This window comes from Diadema setosum, chromosome 14, assembly GCF_964275005.1.
Source record: "Diadema setosum chromosome 14, eeDiaSeto1, whole genome shotgun sequence".
Taxonomy (NCBI): Eukaryota; Metazoa; Echinodermata; class Echinoidea; order Diadematoida; family Diadematidae; genus Diadema; species Diadema setosum.
The window spans coordinates 12448267-12474492 of NC_092698.1; the positions used below are offsets into that span (position 1 = coordinate 12448267).

A 26226-nucleotide genomic window follows, 5' to 3' on the forward strand; every position below is an offset into this window, starting at 1 on the left:
TAAACCCACTGACAATCACAGCAACAAGTACATGTACACATGCCCAACAACATGCAGATTTAGACACCAACCTCAATAAAAAAAAAAGACACAGCAGTTTTATAATTTTTGCAAAAGCATCATCGGAACCGGAACAAACCTTCATTGATTTGATCATGGACCTAATACACATGGACATTCATCGCATTGTCAATTAATTCATGCACCCGTACATCTCAAAAGCGCCACAAAGACATTTTTAGCATGCTTCACTGCTTTGATCCCATGATCGTCACTGCCAGCAAGCCAGGAGAAGAACAAGATGGAGATTCAAGAAATCTAAAACTATATGCGCAGAAGAAAATAATTCACAAAAATCAAGTAAAGTAAATGTGCAGTTGTGGTGTATATCAGGAAATCATACCTCAAACAATTTCGCTTGGGAGAAGCAGGCAGTTTTTAAAAGAAAGCTAACATTTTGGCAGAATGATTGTTAGTTGTGATCTCAATATTTCACTTTTCTCCAGCTTATTCCAGAGCAGAAAGGGACGGTAATGGTAGACAACAAATATATCTTGCCATTAGGCAAGGTCTATGCATGTGCGAAAATGTGCAAATCAGCAATTACCCATCTTTTGACACAAAATTTGTAATGATCTCAGGTTTGCTGCTCCTCATCATCTGTATTTATTCAAAGACATTTCCGTCTGAAGAAAGGCACATCAGCGAAACAAGACTGAAATGAGGGAAACAATTCTTTTGCTAGTGACGATACATGATTACACAATCGTTATTGTCAAGACACCTGAATGTACTCATTAAGATGCACATAATCAGGTGTCGGTGACGATCATTACATCAAAGAAAGACTGCCGTGAATAGTCCATGTTATACAAGGTCCATGATTTGATCCACAAATAACCCTTTTAGAGTTCACATTTACAAGTGTAAATCAAGTTATGAAGCCACAGCATTATCAATGCAGAGAATGAGGCAGCACTGCTAACTTGAACATGTTAAAAACATGCACAGTGCAACATCATTGATTCACAAGTTACACATTTTTCTCATATTCATGCCTCCTACCATGCATGTGTCACACACAACACACACACTACATGCATATTTGAACTGTGCACAAACAGGGAGAGTATGGGCTGCACATGGGGAAAGGTGACTGTTTCGCACTGAATCATGTGGAGTGGTAAGTGCATATTTTTAAAGCGAAAAGTCAACAAAATTTTGAGTTTCTGGGCACACGCCAGTCCCCGGGAGTTTTTTTCGGTACCATGTGAAAGGGGAAGACCAGCTGTTTCTCGATTGGCAGATGATATGCCGAGTCCGAGCATGTGACTGAATTCCTGTTTCACAGCTTAGAGGCATTCAGATGCAAGACGGCATGGTCAAGTGGAGACAGGGGGACCTCGAATCTCTATGTGGTGGGTGATTGAGTGTTTGACGATGGATGGTGTGTAGAATGGTTGAGTAATCGAGGTATGCTGTTCGTTATTCCGAAGGTTTGTCATTCCGAAGGTTCGTTAATCAGAAACACACAAATTCCCTATACCTAGAGGTTCGTTCATCCGAAAATGAAAAAGGGTTCGTTAATCCGAACATTTGTGGCATTATTCCGAAGGTTCGTTATTCCGAAGGTTCGTTAATCGGAAAATGAAATAGGGTTTGCTATTCCGAAGGCTCGTTTATCCGAAAATGAGAAAGGATTCGCTATTCCGAAGGTTCGTTGATCCGAAATGATATAGGGTCCATAACAAACCTTCGGAAAAACGAGGTTTGTTTCATTTTCGGATCAACGAACCTTTAGAATAACAAACCTTATTTCATTTTTGCATTAATGAACCTTCGGAATAACAAACCTTGTCACATTTTTGGATTAACGAACCTTCGGAATAACAAACCTTTGGACTAAAGAACCTTCGGAATAATGAACCTTCGGAATAAGGAGCTGTAACCGTTGAATGAGTGTGTTGACATGAGTGTCAGTAGAACATATCATTTTTAGGCTGAAGGACATTGTCATCAGTTCAGTAAAGAAGTAAGCCGCTAACTGAAAGATTCGTCGTTGGATCTATCAGTTTGTGTCGTCTAACATTGACTAGCACTCCGAAATGCGCTAGGAAGTCGGATCCTAAAAAAGGTGTTGGCACATCTGCGATTGTGAAAAATCCATCGGCAAACAGGTCACAGTCCTAAGTTGAGTATCATCAAGCATTTGCTGCATGTTGTGATGTTGGACTTGTTGGTGGCCCGCAGCTTGAATTTTTCTGATTGAAATTGCCTCTCACCCGTGGAAGGTGGAAGAACACTGACTTCCGCATCGGTGTCGAGAAAGTTGGATCCTAAGAAAGGTGTTGGCATTTCTGCGATTGTGAAAATCCATCGACAAACACGTCACAGTCCTAAGTTGAGCATCATCAAACATCTGCCGCATGTTGTGATGTTGGACTTGTTGGTGGCCCGCAGCTTGAATTTATTCAATTGAAATCGCCTCTCACCCGGGGAAGGTGGAAGAACACTGACTTCCGCGTCGGTGACAACGAGGAATCGCGTGCTGGTGTTCTTGTCAGATATATAAAAGAGGCGACTGTGGGTGTTTGAACCAACGCTGCTTGTCGCCATTAAAGGAGACCTCCGGATGATTTTCAAATTTTTACATTTGAACATATATAAATTAGTTATACTGGGTACAGAGTTTCAGGATTTATAATGATTGGGATGAAAAATAAGAATGTTTTCGAAGTTTATAACAAATTGCAATGAACAAGGATGATGACATGGCAGCCTCACCATAAGAATGCATGAGATGTGGCTCAAGGAAGCAGCACAAAAGAAGAAGGCATGCATAGATTACACACAGGTGAGCTTGCAAGCATGCGGTATTGTAATGGAATAACACTGCTACATTTCTGAGATATGTGAGGCTCCTATGTCATCATCTTTGTTCAGTGTAATTTGTTTAAGGTTTTTGAAAGTACTGTTTCTCTGCTCAAGAACCACAATAAATTCTACAAATCTATACATGAAGCTGTTGATTTATGTACTACATGATGTGAAATTATGAAAATCGTCCGGAATGCCCCTTTAAGCGCTGGCTTGTTCGCTTCCCTGGTAGTAGTAGGCGGTTGGCAGTAAGCAGATGATTGATTGATTGATTGATACATGCTTAACGACACTATCAACACGTTTAGTGTTATTTAAGTGTCGAACAGTTTAGCTTAATCTAAGTTCATACACAGTTTTAACATGCACAGTAAAAATAATGGGCATCTCAATCAGAATATTCATATAACATATTAACTAAAAACAGTGAACTATTTCACCGCGATAACTCCCTACTCTTTTCGAAAAGTGAATAGGTTCTTTTACGTGCAAATGGTGTGACTCTCCTTTACACGGGACCGACATTAACGTCTCCTCGGAAAGACTAGGCAATTAGCATAAGATACCTTGCCCAAGGGTATACCTGTTGTGATTAAGATTCAAACAGTTGCCTACATGTATTTAGAACTGAATAAACAAATTGATAGCTTTTAGAAAAGCTACTATTGTTTCACGTGAAACGTCTCTAAATAGAGTTAACAAATCAGGAACATTGTAATAAGTTGTGCAAATGTGAGTGAACTCCACACATTCAAGCAGAATGTGTTTCACCGTAAATAAACAATCACATGATATGCAGCGAGGAGGATTCTCGGCTGCAAATAAATAAGCATGTGTTAAATGAGAATAACCAATGCGAGCACGGGTCAACACAATATCTTCTCGTCGTTTGATTAATGGCAGAGTATTAGGTGGTTGAATGACAGGGTGATGTTGGCGAAGTTTATTATCGAGGTTTGCATCCCACTGTGACTGCCATTTGCTTCTTATGTACAAATTCAGTTTAGATTTCAAATCTGTGTAGTGGACGTCTGTTATGTCCATATCAAGGGTTTCTTTTGCTAACTTGTCAACTTTTTAATTGCCTAAAATTCCTCGATGACTTTGTATCCAAACAAAAATGACTTGCTTACCGAGACAAGCGAGTTTATGCCGAGTCTCCAATAGCTGAACGATGTAAGGGTGTTTATGAGTTCTACCTTGTAAAGCCACGAGACTAGACAACGAATCCGTATAAACAACAAAGCGTCTGTCATCACTATTCTCTGCGAAATCGAGCGCCATTTTCAGAGCCGATAGCTCACCAGTGAATATAGATTAATGGTCTGGTATTCTAACTTGCCCTTTTTCAGATCTACTTAAAAATGCTGCACCAACCTTATGTCCATCTTTAGAGCCATCTGTGTAAATTGCAGGGTAGTTTTGATATTTGTGTTTAAGTTCTCCAAATCTATTTAAGAAAACTAAGTCACTTGTAGAGTCCTTTTTAAGTGTCCTCAATGTTAAATCAATTACTGGTTCAACAATCTTCCATGGTGGTATATTAGAAATTACAAATGGAGCTATGTTGGCTGTGTCGAGTATATGTAGCAAAGCTTCTTTGACTCTGAAACCAAACGGTTTAATGGCCGAAGGTTTGAGATTATAGAAATTACTGTAACGCGGCATGAAAGTACCAGTATACGTTGGATTGCGAGGATCATTTTTTAGCTTGGTGGCATATTGTAGTGATAGCTTTTTGTACCTCAAGTGCAAGGGTGGTTCATTAGCCTCAACATATAGGCTTTCCATAGGAGATGTACGAAAAGCCCCTAAGCAAAGCCTAAGACCTTGATTCTGAATGGGTTTCAACTCTTCAAGGTAAGACTTACGGGCTGTCACAAATGTACACACTAGTAGTTATGTACATGTATGATGTACTGCATGCATGGTTGTTTTGATGTGTATGTACACAGGTGGACCAGATTAATGGAGAACATTCTATATGATAATCCTATGATGGATTGAGTCTTATCTTTTTAACAGACAGCAAGAGATTATGATAGAGGATGTAATGTCAAAGAATTTTGATGTTCCATACGGGGTGCCTCAGGGGTCACGCCTTGGGCCCCTTCTTTTTACACTTTATACAAGTAATCTGATCAAGAGTATTCAATGTTGTTTCTCAAATATTTCTTGTCATTGTTATGCTGACGATACACAGTTGTATATTTCCTTCAGTCCTGATGGTGAACAACACATTGACAGTATTTCAAACTTAGAATCCTGTATATGTTATGTCCGTTCTTGGATGTCCAAACATATTAAAGTTAATGCTTAATGATGGAAAGACTGAATTTCTTGTTGTTGGGACACCAAGACAAGTAGCAAAGCTGGATATTAGTAAGATATCAGTTGGAGATTTGGAAGTTAAACCATCGAGCTCTGTGAAAAACCTGGGTGTATGGCTTGATTCTCGTTTAAACATGGAGAAGCATACATATCAACCACATGCAAGTCTGCTTTTTATATGTTTTATTCGTAGATATTTGAGCCAGGAAGACGCTGAAACTCTTGTTCACGCATTCATTAGCAATAGGCTTGATTATTGTAATGGGTTATTGTTTGGTTTACCAGATTCACAGATAACAAAGCTTCAGCGTGTGCAGAATGCATGTGCGAGACTTGTGTCTAGTTCGTCAAAATTTTCACATATTACACCTGTTTTGAAGAAGTTACATTGGTTGCCAGTAAGACAGAGAATTGTATTTAAAATTTTGATACTCGTTTATAAAGTATTGCATGGTCAAGCACCTGGTTATTTATCAGAATTGATATCAATGAAATCACACTCATATTCTCATAATTTACGAAGTACACAGGATAAGTTGCTTCTAAAGCAATCTCACTTTAAAAACGAAAGTAACTTTAGGGGATTGTGCCTTCAGCTGTGCTGCTCCAAAAATAAATTACCTGAGAAACTGAGGAAGGCATCATCACTTGTTGTCTTCAAATCTTTATTGAAGACATATCTTTTTTCAGAAGCCTTTGATTAATTTGTTATTTATTTTTCGTGTGTCTAATCAGTGACAGGAGCTCTGTTACATCACAGCACAGTAGAGTATATTTACATAGTAGCTGCGCTATACAAATTTGTCTAATTATTATTATTAATTATTATTAATTATTATGATATAGATATAGCACATACAGGCTGACCAGATCAGTGGAAAATTTTCTAGGTGGTATACAATGTAACTACAGTTACATGAATGTAACAGGAAATACATTATAGCTCACTTAAACTAGAATGATTTCTCACCCAGTCTAGAATGTTCTAGGAAGTGCTAACATATTTGGCTGTATGAGTGAGGCACTGTCCTTGTAGCCCAATGTGATTGGTAGTTATTTTTGGTAGGCTGTTATGCACATAGTTAGGCAGTGAGTCATCTAGGATTTCTAGAACAGTCTTGGACTTGCTAGTACATACAAGTATGTGGCCCCAGGTTGGAGAAAATTACAGAATGTTCAAGAAAGGGGTGAATGGATAGTATATAAGCCGGAGAAATTCCGAGGTAGGCAGAGTACCTAACACCTCTGCTTTGAGAGTTACATCACTTCTGGCTTTGAAGCGACTGTTATAGTCAGTCTTGTGTTACCTGCTAACCTGTTATGTTTGTGGAGATAAGGCCTGGGAGACATTTTGCCTGCAGAGAATTAATTTGCCGACATTGGAGATAGACTCCATATTTTAATGTCAACGGATATTGCTATGGCAAAGCTGTGAAGGGCTGGATTCCTAGCTGGACATTATAAAGTGAATCATCATTCAACGCATCGACTGGACGTGGTCGTCATAATGTTGGATTCTGCACATTTCGCTGTTGACCTATACCTTGGATTTATAACGTGGATTATTGCAACCAGTTAACCTCTGGATTTACGTTGGAGGAATCATTCAATGGTGCATCAAGGATCATTCATTTGTGCATCGAACATCGCATTTGGACATTTCCAAGGGATTACATGGACCTTGTGATTTAAGATTTGGCTGTAATGCGTGTAAGTGATTCCATTACTGATTTATAATTGTTTCTACTGATCATTATTGTACTGATGTGAAAACTGATTACGAGTCTGTACCCACAATATCACTGTTAATAAACCGCCTGAACATTAGTTGATTGTTTCTTTTGTGCGATCATTCTCAGAGTGATTTTGATCGTAACAGGGCAGAGCCATACACTGCACAACCATAGTCCAGTTTCGATCGAACCAATGACCTGTAAAGTCGGAGTAGAATAACATGATCTGCACCCCAGTCCATTCTTGAAACCTTCAAAAGAGTCAAAGCTTTCTGACACTTTTGTCTTACATGATCAATATGAGCTTTAAAGTTTAGTTTGTTATAAAAAATGAGGCCTAGATATTTTGTCTGTTGAACTACCGGGATAATTGTGTCATTCGTTTTTATTTCAGGATCAGGATGTAATGATCGCTTATTACAAAAATGCACACGAACCGGAAGACGATTGTCATTGGCAGGGTGGTTGACAATGGCGAGTGTTCTCTCCATGGGTTTGATGGTACAAGCACTCGCTGTTGTCGGAAACAGGCATTTGAGCAGGGCTGCCATTACACGGGGTATACTCTCTGTCCCTGCGTGTGGTCGACAGACCTCAACTACGGCTGCATTCAAGGTCATGAAGATGCATATTTAGCATGTTCAGCTGTGTTGCCAAATGGTGTTACTCATCCTGGAGGTATTGAATGGACATATGTGTTGTTTGGTGTGGGGCAACCACGGCATGAATAAAATTCGACGGCAAGGATGTGACGGTGTCACAAATGTACACACTAGTAGTTATGTACATGTATGATGTACTGCATGCATGGTTGTTTTAATGTGTATGTACACAGGTGGACCAGATTAATGGAGAACATTCTATATGATATAGCCAACATACAGGCTGACCAGATCAGTGGAGAATTTTCTAGGTGGTGGTTCTACAGTACATGCATGTGACAGGAAATACATTATAGCTCACTTAAACTAGAATGATTTCACCCATTCCAGAATGTTCTAGGAAGTGCTAACATATTTGGCTGAGTGAGGCAATGTCCCTGTAGCCCAATGTGATTGGTAGTTATTTTTGGCAATGATGTTATGCACATAGTTAGGCAGTGAGTCATCCAGGATTCCTGGAACTTGGACTTGCTAGTATGTTCAAGTGTGTGGCCCCAGGTTGGAGAAAATTACAGAATGTACTAGAAAGGGGTGAATGGATATAAAAGCCAGAGAAACTAACCAGAGTACCTAACACCACTGCTCTGAGAGTTACGTCACTTCTGGCTCTGAAGCGACTTGTTATAGTCGACAATCCTGTGTTACCTGCTGATCTGTTATGTTTGTGGAGATAAGGCCTGGGAGACATTTTTGCCTGCAGAGAATTAATTTGCCTACATTGGAGATAGACTCCATATTTTAATGTCAACGGACATTGCTAAGGCAAAGCTGTGACGGGCTGGATTCCTAGCTGAACATTATTAAGTGAATCATCATTCAACGCATCCACTGGACGTGGTCGTCATAACGGATTCTGCACATTTCGCTGTGAACATTATACCGTAGACCTATAACGTGGATATATACCCTGGATCTATACCGTGGAGTATTGTAACCTGCGCCTCTGGATTTACGTCGGAGGTATCATTCATCGGTGCATCGCGGATCATTCATTTGTGCATCGAGCATCGTATTTGGACATTTCCAGGGATATTGCATGTAATGCGTGTAAGTGATTCCATTACCGATTTATAATTGTTTCTATTGATCATTATTGTACTGATGTTAAAACCGATTACGGGTCTGTACCCACAACATCACTGTTAATAAACCGCCTGAACATTAGTTGATTGTTTCTTTTGTGCGATCATTCTCAGAGTGATTGTGGTCGTAACAACGGCAAGGATGTGGCCAGGTCCACAAGGTCCACCACCTGCGTGACTGTCAGCCAATCGCTTGATGAGGCCAGAATCTGCTGCACATTGGTTGGCATGCGCTGGATAAATAACTGCCAGAGAAGGCTATCCATGAGCATGCAATTACCCAGCAGCTACTTCATTCAAGGGAGGAGTTGAGTCGGGTTTCCAATCCCCCAATTCTTCTTCCGTCAATAGCTACTGGAGTCTACGTTGCTCTGACTCAGAGGTTGGAGTGACAAGTGCTGTCTTCAGTGTGGTGTACGGCTTCATGGCAGGCTTCGTAATGAGGAGATCCCGCACCTCCTGAGCAATGTCGGGGAAGAAGGAAGACACGATGTAGGCATATTTGGAATCTACCTTGGTAATACAGTGAGTCATAAATTGGGTCTCAACCTGCGCGAACCACACTAATGGGTCTTGCGGCCAATAGGGCGGGAGTTTTGCTACCGCAGCATTGTTGACGACAGTGGCAGTAGAGGGTTTCAAAGTCGAGTCATCAATCGTGGGCTGAACAGGCTCAAAGGGCGCTTGCGAAGGGTCGGTCATCGTGGTGGGGAGATGAATCAGGTAACGTCATGGTCACCAATGAAGGAATATTGTAGTGGGATGTGTACTCAATACTGGTAATTAAAATCATCCTTCTACTCACTTTCCACCGTTCTCTCGTGTAGACAATGAACTTCCTGCCATTATGGGACTGCGTCTGGAGTTGCTGCAATGTGATGCCTCCTATTGCACTTTCTGAATTTCCGATGAATAACACATATGTACACCATATGGCGGGTCGGAAATGAAAAATCAGAGATGGCACAAATCCTCTGACGAGTGTGGCATTCCAGCAAAGGGAAAATGAGAAACAGTGAAAGAAAGAGAAGAAATCATGTATCCAGCACTCTGAGAACAACAGGATGTTGAGCGAATTGAACGTACTTTCGCGTTGAAAGCTGGTCAAAAAGTGTCGACACAGATGACAGAATGGAAAAGTTGGAAGAAAATTTCTCCTCCGAGAATGCAGAATACCGTGTCGAGATTGGTCAAACTCCCTGTCTGTAGCCTGTAACCATGTACACAGAGGAGTGGCAACTGTTACCATACAGTACCTGTCACAATAAAGTTTCATTTAACGTTTCACCTAATGTTAGTGTTGTGAAAGATGTCATGGCTAACGTTAGCTAACGATAGCTAACATTAGCGATCGATACCTAATGTTAGCTATCAAAACTGTAGCTAATGTTAGCTGCCAAGCTGGCAGCTAACGTTAGCTAGCTGGTAGCTAGCTCGTTAGTGTTGGCTCGATGGAAACTCGTGCACTGGACTCGAGTAATAGAGGTTTCTCGGCTCCGAAAAGCAAATTCGCAACCATGATTTTTTTTCTTCTTTGTTTTCGGAACGGAGAACTCGGAAGCGCAGTGGCGGTGCCGTACGCTTTCACCTCCCTGGTCGCGTCACAGAGGTTAATTTACTGCACTAGATCTAGTAAAATCTCAGACCTAGGTTGCATCATGCATGATTATAAGAAATACAATTAATCTTCGATAAGCTCACTCAATATCTCGGTCCTGAAAGCATCGGGAATTCGTAGTGCTCGCTCGATTGAATGTGGTGGACAATTTCGTTAAAACCATGTAAATTAATGCTGCAGCGGTGCAGTGCATGGATCGAGCTGCGAGCCTCGTAATTCCTACAGCTTACAGGCAGTCTGATTGATGCCTTCATTCACGTCCTTACTGTTGCTATGTTACTGCATTCGACTGTAGTACATTCAGCCTTTCTAACATTAACGTAAGACTTCTTCGTTCGATAGCTGTGTACCGTGTGTATTATTTATATAGCGAGTGGAGTATGGACACAATTCATGAAGTACACAGCACATACAATGTCTAAATATGTTTTACATGCATGTACTGGTAGCGAACACGTGTTGTTGTCGATCTGTATGAGATGAGGTTTCATTGCGCAATTGGGCAGCACGCGGCGCACTGCACTGCTCGGGCCGCGTGGCAACCTAGTGCAGGTGTGTGTACCTTGACCCAGGGAGGTGAGACACCTCCCTGCTTGACCGAAAGATCAGTCTGTATCTGGTCGGGAAAATTATGTTCCGCGGATCAGAGACTGGATCTGGTTTTACGGAATCCTACGAAGGAGAGCGATAACGTAAAATAATAACAATAATAATAATGAATAAAAAATGAATAAAAAAATTAATGAAGAAATGAAGAAAAGAAGACTCCGGACAGACGGATCTTTTTATGCCTATAGTGCAATCACTTGGGCTGACATTAGCTTTAGTCCTATTCTAAATACAGCTTACCAAAGGTTATTTGTTGTTTTTTATACATTACATATAACCACGCTCAAACACATCCATACACAAATCTCATTTGGTGTGCACTGCAGAGAAATTTCTTTCCTTTCTCCCGTTCCTACCTTTTGTTAGATAACAATGAGCTAGCTAACGGCTGAATGAGGAGAGACAGTACTGGACAGAGCAACTCTCTCTCTTTTCAGTCTAATAATTAGTGTCAGTAAATGCATAAGCGATGAAAACTAGGCCTATATTCAGTCAAAAAGACTTTTTTCATTAATTCGCAAAGAATTGTGTCTTTTGTTACTATGGTGGAGCGTAAGTCGTAACATTAGCTAACATTAGTCTTTTTAATTCTTTACAGACACGTTCTCTCTCACACACACACACACACACAGACAGCCACATACAGAAACACAGCTCATGAGATGTGCACTCTGAGAAATTTCTATCCCTCTCCTGCATCTAACGTTAGCTAACGGAAGTTTGTTGGTTACCCTGTGTCAGATAACAGCGAGCTCGCAGTAACTTTTTTTTTTTTTAAATGAGAGAATATTGGACAAAGCACTTCTTTTTTTATCAGTGTTTACTAAGTATTGTCATAACGCATTAGTGATGAAAACTAGGCCTATATTCAGTCAAAAAGGGGAACTTCTAATATGCATTCGCAAAGAAAAAAATAAGTCAAAAAAACAAACACGATTTTACCGATTTCACATTGAATATCAAAGATCATGAATAATCGGAAAGGAAAAAAAAAAATCGGCAATATCTCGCTAAATCAGTTAACGTCACGGACCCCCCGTGTTACACTATCATAATATAAATTCACAAACCTGTAAATAGCCCTATTATATTGGAATAATTGCAAAATCACGATTTTGAGCAACATAATGATTTTATAGCTTTTCTTTTGGCTCATAGTAGAAATATCGGTTGATTATACTGTACTTAATCGAGTACGCCACAACCATGATCTGCCATAACCATGCCACAGCGCAGCGTGGCATTTAGCGATCATGGTTATGGCAGACTTTCTGATTTCAGTCAGGGAAAAAAGAACTGGAATACTTAAAGAAAATTATGTTTAAAATCCAATAAATTGAAAAATGAAACAGCCGGAAACAACGCATGACTATAGCAAACAATAATTGAAAACATCCCCTCCCCCCCCCCCAAAAAAAAAGCATTCCTCCTCCCCTGCCTGTTAGGTAGTGAAAGTTTCCATGACAACCACCCAGCCAATGCTAGCAAGCTTTTGGAAGTACATGCACTATGACATTTCCTGAAAGCAGGAAGGTCCCACCTCCGTGCTGAAAGCAACCGATCAACGCTGGACATCGCATAGCTCGGAATCTTTATTTATCGTGCTGCTGGTGACCAGCTCGATACTTTGGCATAAAATAATGTCGTAATGTGTTGAGAGCATCTACAAGTGTACAATGTATGCCTTATATGTCAGTGAGTTTATTTTAGGTTTTGAAATGGCAAAAATAAGGGAGATTAAAAGTAAGACAGTCAAAAGTAAGTTTCCGCGTCGACAGTAAGCCTTTCCAGCCTATTCAGAGTATGCCTCAATGTAATACTTGAATTATAAGTGGAGACATAGCAAATAATAAGATGGTGAATGGATATTTCATATCTGTTAAATCATGTGAGCATTGGTAAACGAATTGCAGTTACTTGAGCTAGTATAATTTCTGTCTCTTCATAATCCAGAAATGAGCTATCAAATCATGTAACCCATGCCTTACTTTCTAAGCAAAATCTAGTTGTCAAGGACCTGTGTGAGGATGTCCCTTTCAGTCCGTCTTCTGCTGTTGTTTGTCTAAGCTGGACCATTGTCCGATGTTCAGGCGATGCGTGAAAATTCTCCTTTGAAATCGGCAGACCTTTTTTGTGCAAGGGCTTTTGTTTTGTTTCTTTTAACATAAGAACATAATTAGCTGGCCCAGTTAATGCAGGGAGTTATACAGCTAGTGACTCTTTCGACTTTGGATTGTCTTTTTGGAGCGTAGCAAATTCTTTTTGTTCAGACAATAACTACTTTTGCGGAGTTGCTCATCATCCATCGTTCGTACAATGATTTTTTTTTTTCCACACGTTGTGCCTGTGTTGTAACTCAACGAGAAGTGGCCTATAATCTAGGCGGAGGATGCAGCTATTGTCTTTGCTTCTACGCTATATACATGTACATCTAATACGGCAATACTTGTCTTTGCTGAGCCACATACAGTATCTGATGAGGCGAGACTTATAGTCCAGTCAAAATATGGAATGACCCAAAACAAATTGCAACAGAAACCATTCCAGGTGCATTGAACCTGGAATAGCTATAAACATATTAAAAGTTTCCTAAAATTCAAGTGGTGGATCAATGCCTAATTTGTATTATAAATGAAAAATGGCCGCCATGAAACCTATTTATGCTATATATTGGGACATAAAACCCATAGAAAGTCCATTCTTGAGTCTAAACCTATGTTTTTTAGGTCAAGGAATACAATTATGACATCAGTAGTGACTTAAAAGTATTCCTTTGTACATAATTTGCATTTATTTGCATATAAATGCATCCAAAATGGCCGCCATATAATGGCCTATGTTAATATCTCCATACATAAAACCTAAAGTAAATTCTGGTGTCTATACTTACGTTTTTCATGTCAAGGAATACAATTATGATGTCAGTTGTAACTTATAATAAGCATTCCTATATACATAATTTGCATATGGTATAGGCATATAATTATATTGAAAGTGGCACCCATATGGGTTGTACATGCCCTATCTCTGATTATTTCATCCGTAAGTGGGTCCCTTTGTGTCTCTTATCTTCACTGCCAGGAATAATTGCTGCAGTACCTACAGTACATTCAGTAGCAAGTCACTGAAAATCTGCATAAATATATACATATAAATATAATTATTCAAATCACTATCATGAATACATTTCTACAGTTCGACCTTGATTATCCAGCGATGTCGGGACCGGCGCTCATCCGGATAAGCGAATTGGCCGGATATGGGAGACACAATGTTATTGTATATAGCTGCCGTCCAAGCTGCCGTCCCAGTGCACTGGCAGCTAGGCAGGTAGCGTACCCCGCAACGGTGGTGTAATCTATGCTAGCCTGCGCAAAATGTAGTTCCTTCTTCACAAAAATAAAGTATATCTTTATGTGAAAATCATACATGTTTTACCTCATTAGATATTGAGAAACCTATCATGCACATCTTATGATATTAGTGAAATAGAGCCATGAAAAGATATTAAAGACACAGTTTTTTTCTCAATTTTTAGATGAAAAAAAAAGTCCTTCACTGCGTGAACGCGTCCGGATAATAGAGATTTCCGTATAATAGGAGGCCGGATAATCGAGGTCGAACTGTACTTTACGGATATACATACATACAGCCTGTACAATGTTGATTGTGATGCCTAGCTGTATCTATTAATTCAAGGGCAAAGAACATTTACATTTTGCAATCTTAATGAACATCCTTACAACTAGTTGCATGAATTTCCATGAATTTGCAAGTTCTTATAGGCCTCCTTTACCACCCATGATTTCCTCAAATAAAGCCTGTGAACATTAATCAATGTAAACAGCATTGAACAGAACCGATTTTCATTTAACTTTAACTTCAAATTAGCTTCCAAGTGTGCCCAATAGGTACAGAAAAATTGAAATCTTTGAATTGTTTAATGCATATTTGCAACTATGTTACAATACTAGAAGAAGGGTACATCAATTCATTATGGGCACGTTTATCTACACGAGTTGATATACAAAAGTTACATGAGTTTGGTATACATTGTAGTAGATGTTTTCGTCATTGTGGTGCTTTGTCACTCAGTGACTTTCTGAACAAGAGATCCATGGGTTTGGAGCTCCCCAGTATCTCAAGTTCACCTTCCATGCAGTCTTGCAGACTATTAACTAGGGAGAACATATCGAAGTTGGAAGCCTTTAGACATCTCCAGGGCCCAGGGGGACATGACATCCATATGTTTTTATTCCATGACACTGACGAAAACACCTGCCAAGTCTGTAGAAAATGTGATCATGCGTTTCCGAAAAGATCAAAATTTAAAACTGGTCCCTAGTGAATTAGTTCTGGCAGCGACCAAATGGGGGCACTCCTGGATCTGCCATGAAACATTTGAAAGTACCTTCTACAGTATATGATCCCTGTAATCATGGCCTTTTTCCTTTTATCCATTTCTGATTCTAGGGCGGAAAATGCTTTAAAAGATTCCCTGATTTGGGGGGGGGGGGGGTTGGGGGCATCTTGGGGTCCCCATGGGGTGCATGGTACCCACATGTGATTAAATAACATGATATTATTCTATCACCTGCCAAGTTCGGTAGAAAAAAAAAAATGACCACACTTTTTGTAATGATGAAGATGTGAAAATTGGTCCCTAATTTAGTACAGGCCCAAAGGGGATCACTCCTGGATCTACCATAAACAATCTTTTGAGTACATAACATTCACTGATGTATTTACTCAAAGCACTTCTGGTTTTATAGAAACAGAGACTCTAACCCTTCCTTCCTTCATTTTTTGATGGCCCGCTTTGAGACTGTTTTCTCAAAATTTCCCGCCCTTCCTCCAGAGTTTGTAGTTATCCCACTCTAGATGGCTGTGTGTCTCTCTCTCTTAAGATTTTTTTTTTTTTTTTTGTGCATGTCACAAATTCAACACCCAAGTGTCATGCAGCCCATAAGCTTGACAACAGACAAATAAGGCCCACGAGTCTGACATCAGACAAAAAAAAAAAAAAGCCCATACCGAATCCGACACTACACAAACAAGGTTCATAAGTTTGACACACATTAGAGAAAAGAAGACCAATGACCTTTTTTCAATGCTGACCTCATTGACTCGTGGAAAAACCCCAAATGTTTAAAGCAGGAGAACAGATCCAGGGGTGATCTCCTTCGGATCCGTACCAAATTAGGGACCAATTTTCACACTTTCATTATCTTCACATTTTTTTTTTTTTTTTTGGTCTACACTGTTGAGGGTACTTTCAAGTGTTTAAGGGCAGATTCAGGGGTGTTATGTCCCCCTTTTGGCTGTGGCCAGGAATAATTTATTGAGGACCAGTTTTAAGTTTTGATCTTCTTTTTGGAAATGCGCATTGATCACATTTTTCACAACTTTGGCAGGTGCTTTCGCCAGTGTCGTGGAATAAAAACATATGGATGTCATGTCTCCCTGGGCCCTGGAGATCTCTAAAGGCTTCCAACTTTGGTGTGTTCTCCCTATGTACATGTGTAATAGTCTGCAAGACTGCATGGAAGGTGAACTTGAGATACTAGGGAGCTCTGAACCAATGGGTCTCTTATTCAGAAAGTCACTGAGCATGCTGAGTGACAAGGCACCAAAATATGACAAAAACAATTTCCACACCAAACTCATGTAACTTTTGTATATTATCAACTCATAGATAAACATGCTCACAATGAATTATTGATGTACTCTCCCTCCCCCCCCCCCAAAAAAAAAGAGAAATACATGTATTAGTCCATGGGCCAAGAGCCGAAAAATGGGTTGTTGGTACCACCCGAGGTGGCAAAACCTTTCTGGTGTCATTTTGTTTGTCGGACATAGATACGCTTATCAAGCTATGATAGCATTTCCAAATGAGTAGCTTAGTCATAATAAATGAATTTTTAACCAATTTGGTCTCGTTTTTATATCCCTATACTTCTGAATCGAAACTAACCGCTATACAAATACGAGCACTGCCTTCTGTATGTCCACATGTGTTCTGTTGTAAACGCGGTGCGCTTAGTCTTCATTCAAGGCAGCGAAGGGAATATCCAAAGGGTTATGATGTCCACAGCTGTCACGCGGTGCGCTTAGTCTTTATCTAGAACAATGTACCGTTATCATATCTAAAGTTCCTAATGAAAGGGATTATCTATACTGTTTTTATACCACCCTCTCAACAAATACATTAGTTTTAAACAAAAATCACTCTGTTCATTTACAACATTATTAATTATAATGTATTGCAGTGTACCGGTACATTGTTTTTGCATAATCTTTCATTGTTGGATGGAAATAAAGCGATAGTGGCGTGGTATTAGCGTTTTCAACCCAGCGTTTTCACCGGAAAATGATAGATAACTGAAAAAGGGCAATTCCATGGGAATGTGGACATGGCACTAAAATTTCAAGTTTATTATATTGCAAAAGAATTACTCATTATGTATTACCCATATATTGAAGTTGAAGAAACTCAAAGAATTATATCAATCGGTCAAATATTTCCCGAGAAACAGCTACAAATGTTCAAGACAATTTTTCAGTCATCCAAATTGCTAAAATGCATGCTTAACTTGATATACATTTTTTTAAAGAAAAATTCTGCTAGCACTTTAGTTAATTCATTTTAAAGAAGCAAATTGGTTCTACTTCAGTCTCCCATGAGAAAATTTCTATGCCACCATCAAAAAATTTTTATCACCACCTGAAAGTTCAGCCCTTGAGCCATGTAACGCGAGTTACCGAAACAAGAAATATTTTTCATTCTGAAGGAAGCAGTGGAGGTAATTTGTTGGGAATCATAATTTTCTAAATTCATCACACCCTGATACTGTACACAGGATGTTGACTTGAATAAACACTGTCATCACATTAAAAAATGTCAATGAAAAGTGTAACGCGAGTTACCGGTAAGTAACGCGAGTTACCAACTATAAACACAAGTTTCCACCAACGTAAGCAAATTTTAACACTTAATTGAGCTATATCATGGTGAAAACAATCAAATCCAGTGTTATACACACTATGCTGGACTGAAACAAAGGAGAGTAGCCTAATAAACTGTGATTGTATAATACTAGCATCAAGGCCACTGATCACATGCCACATTGAGGAGTCTAGCCAGGCTTTCACTGCATGTGTACATGTACATCCAGCAGTGAACGAGGTTAACCTAAAATTTATCTTCTGAAATTCCTGCATTAGTATTACACAATTTTTATTACAGAATGCTATGAAGCAGCAAGTGTTGGTTCTAATCCTTATTCGGTGGTCTAGTGAAAATGACGCCTATCCGGAGATCGGGAGGTTGTGGGTTCGAATCCGGCCTGCTCAAGTATGTGTGCCCATGATTTTTTATCATGGCTACTAATAAAACACTGATCAATTCAGTTTTTATTATGTTGATGTAGGGCAATTTGTCAATTAGTTGCAATAACATCTCAACGAAAGAATTTCATGAATTTGAATAATTACACAGTACCCGCTGCATGATATAAGGATTAGAACCAACACTTCTTGTCGGGCGGAAGTTCGGTGGTCTAGTTCCGAGATGATGCCCGTCCGGAGATCAGGAGGTCTTAGTTCGAACACTGCTCGAGTATGCACGCCCATGACTTTTTTATCATGGCTACTACTAAAACACTGATCAATTGAGTGCTTATTTACATTATAAGTTGATGTACATTTGTAGGGTAATAAGCCAGTTCGTAATTACACTGTAGCTCATGTACACATTGGTACAAATGACCTTTCTTTTCTCTCAGTTGGTTCGGCACTTCTCTCTTTTTCAAAGCGGCATAATGCATAAAACTTGCCCGACATAACAATTTATGGAATTCATGTTCAAAAAAAAAAGAATGAACTTGCATTTGGGTCAGGGGATCAGAATACTCCCATCAGTTTATAATTTAGCAAGCATCCATTTCATTGTTTTGTATTGAATGCAGTAACAGCTTATTTCCTTTTATATTGCGAAATACCATTCTTGCTGTGAGGTGAATGTGCTGGCAAGCATCCTTTAGATAAGGATCACATGAATAATCATCGCATCACAGATGCTTATATCAGTGAATTTACAAACCTAAATGCCTGTTGGTACAAATGAACTTTTTCTGCTCATGCGCAAAGTGGAATTACAAACTGGTCTATTTGTCAATCAGTTGCAAAGAAATTAGAGTTTTCAAAAAGACAGGATTTTAATTTTTGAAAGATTGTATGTAGGCTTGTTTGTAAACTTGTCGATAGGGTTTGGTACTTTATGTTTTGTTTAAAAAAAAAAATTTCAACATCTTTCATTTGTACACTCTGAAAATTATGTACTTATACACCTAAATCATCTGGGTATATATTGAAACATATTCAGGGTCTCTTTGAGGAGTGAAGCTCTTTTTAGTCTTAAACACATTCTTCTCTATCAATTAGGTTGATTAGTAAAATATTTGTTTAACATTTATTCATTTTACTATGTCCTAAGCATCTCTCAAAATATTCAACACAAGATTCAGTGCCATCAGAACAGTTGTATGTCATCAATTTGTGTCACCCTGTGTTAGTGGACATAATGTAACGCGAGTTACCGTAACGCGAGTTACCGATATAAAGGCTCCCTACATTTTACCAGGTCATTGTTACTCAACTTTGATAGTGTTAATTCATGAGTCCTAACCCACTATCAATTCAAGGTAGGAAAACTTTTATCAGGATTGTCTAGTATGAGGAGACTTTCCAAAAAGAGGCCTTTATAGAATTGACCATGTCCTTTTTGTGTAACGCGAGTTACCAAAATTAAATGATTCAAGAATCCCAACATGTTTGTCCTTTATTTTTCTTTTTGGATTCATTTAGTTGGTGTATGTCTACTTAACCAATGATGAAAAAAGTAACTTGTGGATCCTTCCAATTACAAAGATATTGGCACATTATCCCATAAATGTACCCATTATTTGTAACGCGAGTTACCGTGGAATTGCCCAAAAGACGCTAAAATTCACGAGAAATTGCTTTTTTGTTGTTGTTGTTTTTAGATAAAGGGATATACACTGTATCATAAGCTTTGGATATTCCCTTCGCCGTCTTGAATATTAGACTGAGCGCTGTGGACATCATAACCCTTGGATATTCCCTTCGCTGCCTTGAATAAAGACTAAGCGCACCGCGTTTACAACAGAACACCTGTGAACATACAGAAGACAGTGCTCTTCTTTGTATAGCGGTTGGTCTCAATTCAGAAGTACAGGGATATAACAATGAAACCAAATTGGTTTAAAATTCATTTACTATGACTAAGCTACTCATTTGGAAATGCTATCATAGCTTGATAAGCATATCTATGCCCGACAAACAAAATGACACCAAAAAGGTATTGCCACCTCAGATGGTACCAATATCTGGCCTGGCCCATGGACTATATGGATTAAACATAAAGGCAAATTCTCATTGTATGCAAATACAATGTATGAGATGTTTTAAACAATTCAAAGATTTCATTTTTTTTGTGTGCCTATTGAGCACACTTGGAAGATAATTTGGAGTTAAAGTTATAAAGTTAAAGTGAATTTAAAGTTAAAGTGACAGTTTCAGTTCTGTTTGAATCTGTTTGCATTGATTAATGTTCAGAGGCTTTATTTGATGAAATTATGGGTGGTACAGTACTTGCAAATTCAAGCAACTATATAGGTGTAAATTAACATTCTTTGCCCTTGAATTAAAAGATACTGCTAGACATTACAATCAATATTTTGCAGGTTGTATGTACAATGTATCAGATAAAAATAAGTGTATTCATTTATTAGTGACTTGAATAATTTAGATGCATTTTTGGAGAACATGGATAAATCACCCTATTTCATCAACCTACATGTGAATTACAAAACACTACAATCTTGAAACAAACTCCATGTTACTGTTTTGAAGAACATAAACACATATCGTCGCCGGTCACACGAACCGACGAATCTCTCAGGTTTGCGTAAGAATGACAATTCAAGAAAATCGCGTTTGAAGTTAACCCACTTTTGACTTATGGTTGCTACACTTTCATGTCTATATTTTCCAATTATTTTTGTAGTACATCAGACTTCAATTCTTGCTCTAACTTGTGAAGTTTTTATCGAATTGTATTGTTAACAAATAAGCGGGAAATCGTCAAAGAGCTGCATGCATGTATTTTCGGTCTGCAAAGAACGTTGTCATTTTCCATGTGTGTCCATATGTACATTGAGCGTTGTCATTGTCAACACATGTATTACATAGTACGCGCACTGTGCGCGGGGTCAATGAACTGTTGAATCTCAAAAATTACACGCAAGTCAATGCGCACTGATTCGTCGGTTCGGTGACCGCGCGTACTAGTACGCGCGGTCACCGAACCGTCGAATCGCCTGATTGTTTAACACACGCGTCTATGGGGAAAACAAATAATTTTCACAAATGGAATTACATACTTCTACAAAAGTGATAACTACGTAAAAATTATACCGAATTACACACTGAGAATTTCAGAATATGTAGTATGGAATATCTACTATCGAAATGATTGAAATTCTCAAAATCGAAAATTTGACCCAAAATTGAGTGATTCGTCGGTTCGTGTGACCGGCGACGATATGAATGATCTCACCAGTGTATACACTGTATCACCCATGTAGGTCCCGACAAGTGTAAGCTTTGAAGAAGCAATGCATTAAACTTATGAACAAGGGTAATACCACATCATGTCTTAAAAATCTTATTTAAAGGTATACCTTCCCTTTGGAAGCAGTGATTTAAAAAATGTTCAAGATATCACATTTGATGCTTATGTACAGGTCGGTTGTATCACAAAATATCCTACCATATAAAATTTTCGCAATAAAGCCTAAAATAAAAGAAGATATCTGTGTTTTTCTCAATAAACCTTAACTGTAGACGGTATAGCCTGGAAACATTTTTATCATAACTATTGTTCACATTTTGTGTATTTAACAACACTTAAAATCGATTATACGGATTCAAATTTCTACGTGTGCATGAAAATTTTTCATATTTGCTGAACATCCGCAACCAAAATTTTGTGCAGCTAAAAAATCCTGGGAATGGAAAAACGTGCCACTGCAGATTTTTGCGGATACATGTGTGCAGATATTGGCCTACTCACACAAGCATGTGTCACAAATATTGCAGATGTCTAGCAAATATAAACGGATTTCATGTCATACGCAAATCTTCCTAAACGCCAGTGGGACCTGCCCTTTACAAACCGCTGCCAATACAGGGTACGGCATTTCTACATGGTTTCTTTGAGAACATATGCCTCTGACAACACTTATTATGCCTCAGTAAGAATGTTTCCATTTAGTGGCATTTTTTTAGTAGCAGTGATTTATCTGTGTTGCATTGAACATTGCAACCCCCCCCCCCCCCCGCTGTAGGCATGTTCATACCTATTGACTGACTTGTTCAACTTCAATGGAAAGCATATCTCCTACACAATGATAAATCCTTGGTAAACTTTTAATACCTACAAAATTGTACGGTTATGTCTGAGGTGTGCCAAACCTGGTATCAACTTACATGTAATATGCACAAGAAACATTCCTGCTCATGAAACTGAATCATTTGATAGAAACAAACATGAAATCAAAGTCTAATATGACAGCATAACATGTATCATATGCTACAATACAGTAGAAATTTGCTTTAGTAGGAAATGTCATCACAAAGCAAACATAATAAGAACAATCAAACAGACTGATCTTAGGTATTATGACTCAAAGGAGCACTGATCCAGAACTCACCGTTTGTCCTTCGGTGAGGGTGAAGCTTCTGTGTAGCGTATACACTCTCTCATATTGATGTTCTTCCTGACCCATGATGGATTTACCTTCATGTGCATAAAAAAGACATTAAAACTTTAGTGACTGCTGTCAATAGCAAAATTATGTGTGATGTCTATAATGACGTTTTGAAACACATCGTATTTATGCACGGTACTAGTAGGCGAGTTGATTTCAAAGCTTCACAATCACCACACAACTTCGTTATGAAATACAGTAGGACCTCGATCCTCCGGCCACGTCAGGCCAGCGGGCGTCCGAATAATCGATTTGGCCAGATATAAGAGAGGTATGCTCAAATACAGCACTTTCTAGCATATCATGCTAAGAGTACATGTGGAGTTAAATGACCAATTCACCAATATGATGATTACATGCATGGCATTGTCATGTTTAATACATCAGAAATTGATATCGAAATAAAACAAAATACAAGTAAAATATCCCTTCATATTGTTTGTTTGTTGATATTGTGACTATCGAATACAGCCGCTGCATTGTATTTTAACCACTGACTGTGCACTCAGGGCCAGTGACAAGCGCGACACCAGCCTTTGACATCATCTGATGAACTTGACTTTGAAAAAAGTTACAGTCCGCTTTGATAACTGATCAAGGGTCCATATGTCTGAGTGTTTCTTGACTTGTACACTGGACAATGAATTTGGAAGATGAGGGAATGCAAATTAAAGTCGGATGATCGTCACCCCTAATGGTGCGTTATTTCGTAATCTCCCGAACAACCGAAGTTTGTGCATGCAATTGCGCAATGCCAGACTCGGAGCTATATCCATGAACATATGGGACAATGCTGCCACTGAGACACGTGTGTGTGTGTGCGTGTGTGTACGCATCATACACAAACATTGTGACCGCGAGCTGCGGTGATTGGAGGAGAGAGGCCAGAAGACACGTGGCTCTTTTGGCCTCTCTTCATGCGCATGCGCATCACATGCGCACTGAGAGTGTGCGTCCATTCGGAAGCTCTCGTGGCTCAGGCAGCCATTTTGGGTCAGGAAATTTGTAGTCTAAAATGCTGTTCGCTGACCCATTGAGCCAGCGCTATTCTCATTCGGTGTCACTACATTTGGTACAGCATGGGGGAGGCAGCGTGTTGTGTTCGTCTACGTGCCGCACAAACCACTCGCCACGATTGTAAGGCTTTAATTTGTTACACAACACTTAATTGTTAGAAGTTGAATATAAGAGAAGGATAAAGGGAGGACAATGATGTGTTGGCTCTCATTCACCACTGAAGGGAGGCAAATCCATTCAACAGCACTGTAGTTTACTGAAGGCTGACAAGGCATATTTTTTTGGTGTAAAACAGTACTTGCCTCTCCTGCAACAGATAAGTGAAAAGTAATTCAAGTTGGGGAAAAAATGTTATCCGCTACAACAAAAGGATCCGAAAGTCGTGGGAGGACAATTTTCTGAAAATGGCATGACATTACTTCCTTATTCTTCTACTTTAATTTCATATATAGCACAACTCATAAAAGTAATTGGTTGCGAAAATATCGATGATTTTATGAGCGCATGTCAAATGGTTGAGGAAATCAGAGTTTCAAGAAAAACGCCTTCAAAGTTTTCCTTCCGACATTAACATGATCAAGGGGAGGCGAGACAGCTTTCACCGCTTGACAATAGAAGGCATGCTCCTAGCGACCTCCGCCATGTTCATTCAAGCTTAGCACCAGCAGTCTACGCACGACCAATCAGTAATCAGGATGCCATGCACTAACCCATATAGGATCACTCCCTCATTGCTAGGGGCGGAGTCTAGCTGAGGCGCTAAATCCAAATCTTCAGACACGTTTCTGTTACGTTGAAAGTCGGAAAATCATGGCCCAGAAAAATGCTGATTTCTCGCCTTTCCTTTAATCATTTAGCTTCGAAATTTGGGCAGATGATAGACAAAACATTAGACTACAAAATTATGCCAAAAACAGAAATCCGATTGTATTGACCAATTTTGATGATTTGACTTCAAACTCGATTTTCTCGTCTCAGCTGTCAGCGACTTTAGGATCCTTTTGTCGCAGCGGGTCACAAATATTTGAGACAAAACCTCAGTATTTTGGTCAAAAAATGAGTACAAACAGGTACTGCAAAAAGTTAACCATCAGCATCTTTACTACCCTCCTCCCATGATGACAACAACTGTCTAATGTTTAAAGTGATAATACAGTTATTGGTTGAGGTGAGAATTAAGCATTGAAACTTTTTTACCAGCTACTTAGAAACCACTTTATAAAATGCCAAAAAGTATACAATTCTGTAAAGAGAAATTCAATGTTTATTTGTGACCCATCGCATCAAAAGCAGCAACAAGCGACAAGGCTACATAAACTGGGTGAAAGGTAAAACTTTATGTCTTATCTTTCAATTCAATTTAATTATTTGGAAATTTTTTCATCAATAAAAGGGAATACATAATACAAGTTGATACATTTATATATTCAAATTTCAAACAATTTGGAAGAGCAAATCACTGAATATATTGCAAAAATATGTACAAGTGGTATTACAGTGACAAAAAAGAACAAAGCACATTTTGTCATTGTAACAGACAAATGAAGTAAATATAACAATAGAAAAGTATTCCATTGAAAGCAACACTTGTAGGACGTGGATCATTCAAAGAGAAAGTAAACTCTCGACTCGTCCTCAACAGGTTATAGACTTTCAGTGGGAAATTACAAAAATAGATCAGGTTTGTATGTAAACATTTCAACTAGATAAACTGAAATGCCTGTACCCAATCATCAGGTGAAAACCAAAAACACACATCAGAACTGTTTTGTTAGCCTGAACATCCATTCTTGGTAAACAGAGTACCCAATTCAAAAGTGGTACCCGATTATGCGGAGACTACTGTATGTGGAATGCAGCTCTGTGGGATTCCTAACAGCATTCCACTGCAGCTACACACTGTAGGTAGGAAGGCCAGCAGACAAATATTTCAGTAATGCAGGATACATATGTTTATCCTCACCATCTGTCAAAACATAAAATGTCAGGCAGCAGATCGTCCTGACAATTATGTACAGAAAAAAAAAAACGAATGCCAGCCAACATCACGCCATTATGAAATTAGACACCACTGTTGATTATGGGTCTTCATCAGCTTGAGCTTGAAGAAAAGCGCGCTTATGGGGGATCAGAGAAGTAAGCCCGAAGGCAGCTGAAATGTGCAATTGCGTCTTCACCAGCTCGAGCTTCAGGCATGGTCGGACCCGACTGCCTAAGTTCCTGCATGGTGCCCAATGCATGCAGTGCCAATGTTTAAGCTCGAACTGATGAAGACGCGTTAGGATTAGCACGCTATTTTGCAAATTAGCTGGCTATTCTGCAAATAAGTCCAAGGTTTCTTTGGCTTATTAAAAAAAAAAATAAAAAAAAAATCATGGGCGTACATACTCATGGCTACTATTAAAACACTGATCAATTCAGTGCTTATTTACGTTGATGTAGGGC

General features: G+C 39.0%; 1 protein-coding gene across 1 annotated transcript in view; it reads right to left on the reverse strand.

Annotated features, from left to right (window-relative positions):
• LOC140238363 (transient receptor potential cation channel subfamily M member-like 2) overlaps window positions 1-26226 on the reverse strand; it is a 370479-nt gene that overhangs the window by 299144 nt on the left and 45109 nt on the right. The window contains exon 3 of the mRNA XM_072318295.1: window positions 22708-22793. Within this exon, the coding sequence (XP_072174396.1) occupies window positions 22708-22793 (86 nt within the window). The remainder of the gene's footprint in view (window positions 1-22707; window positions 22794-26226) is intronic.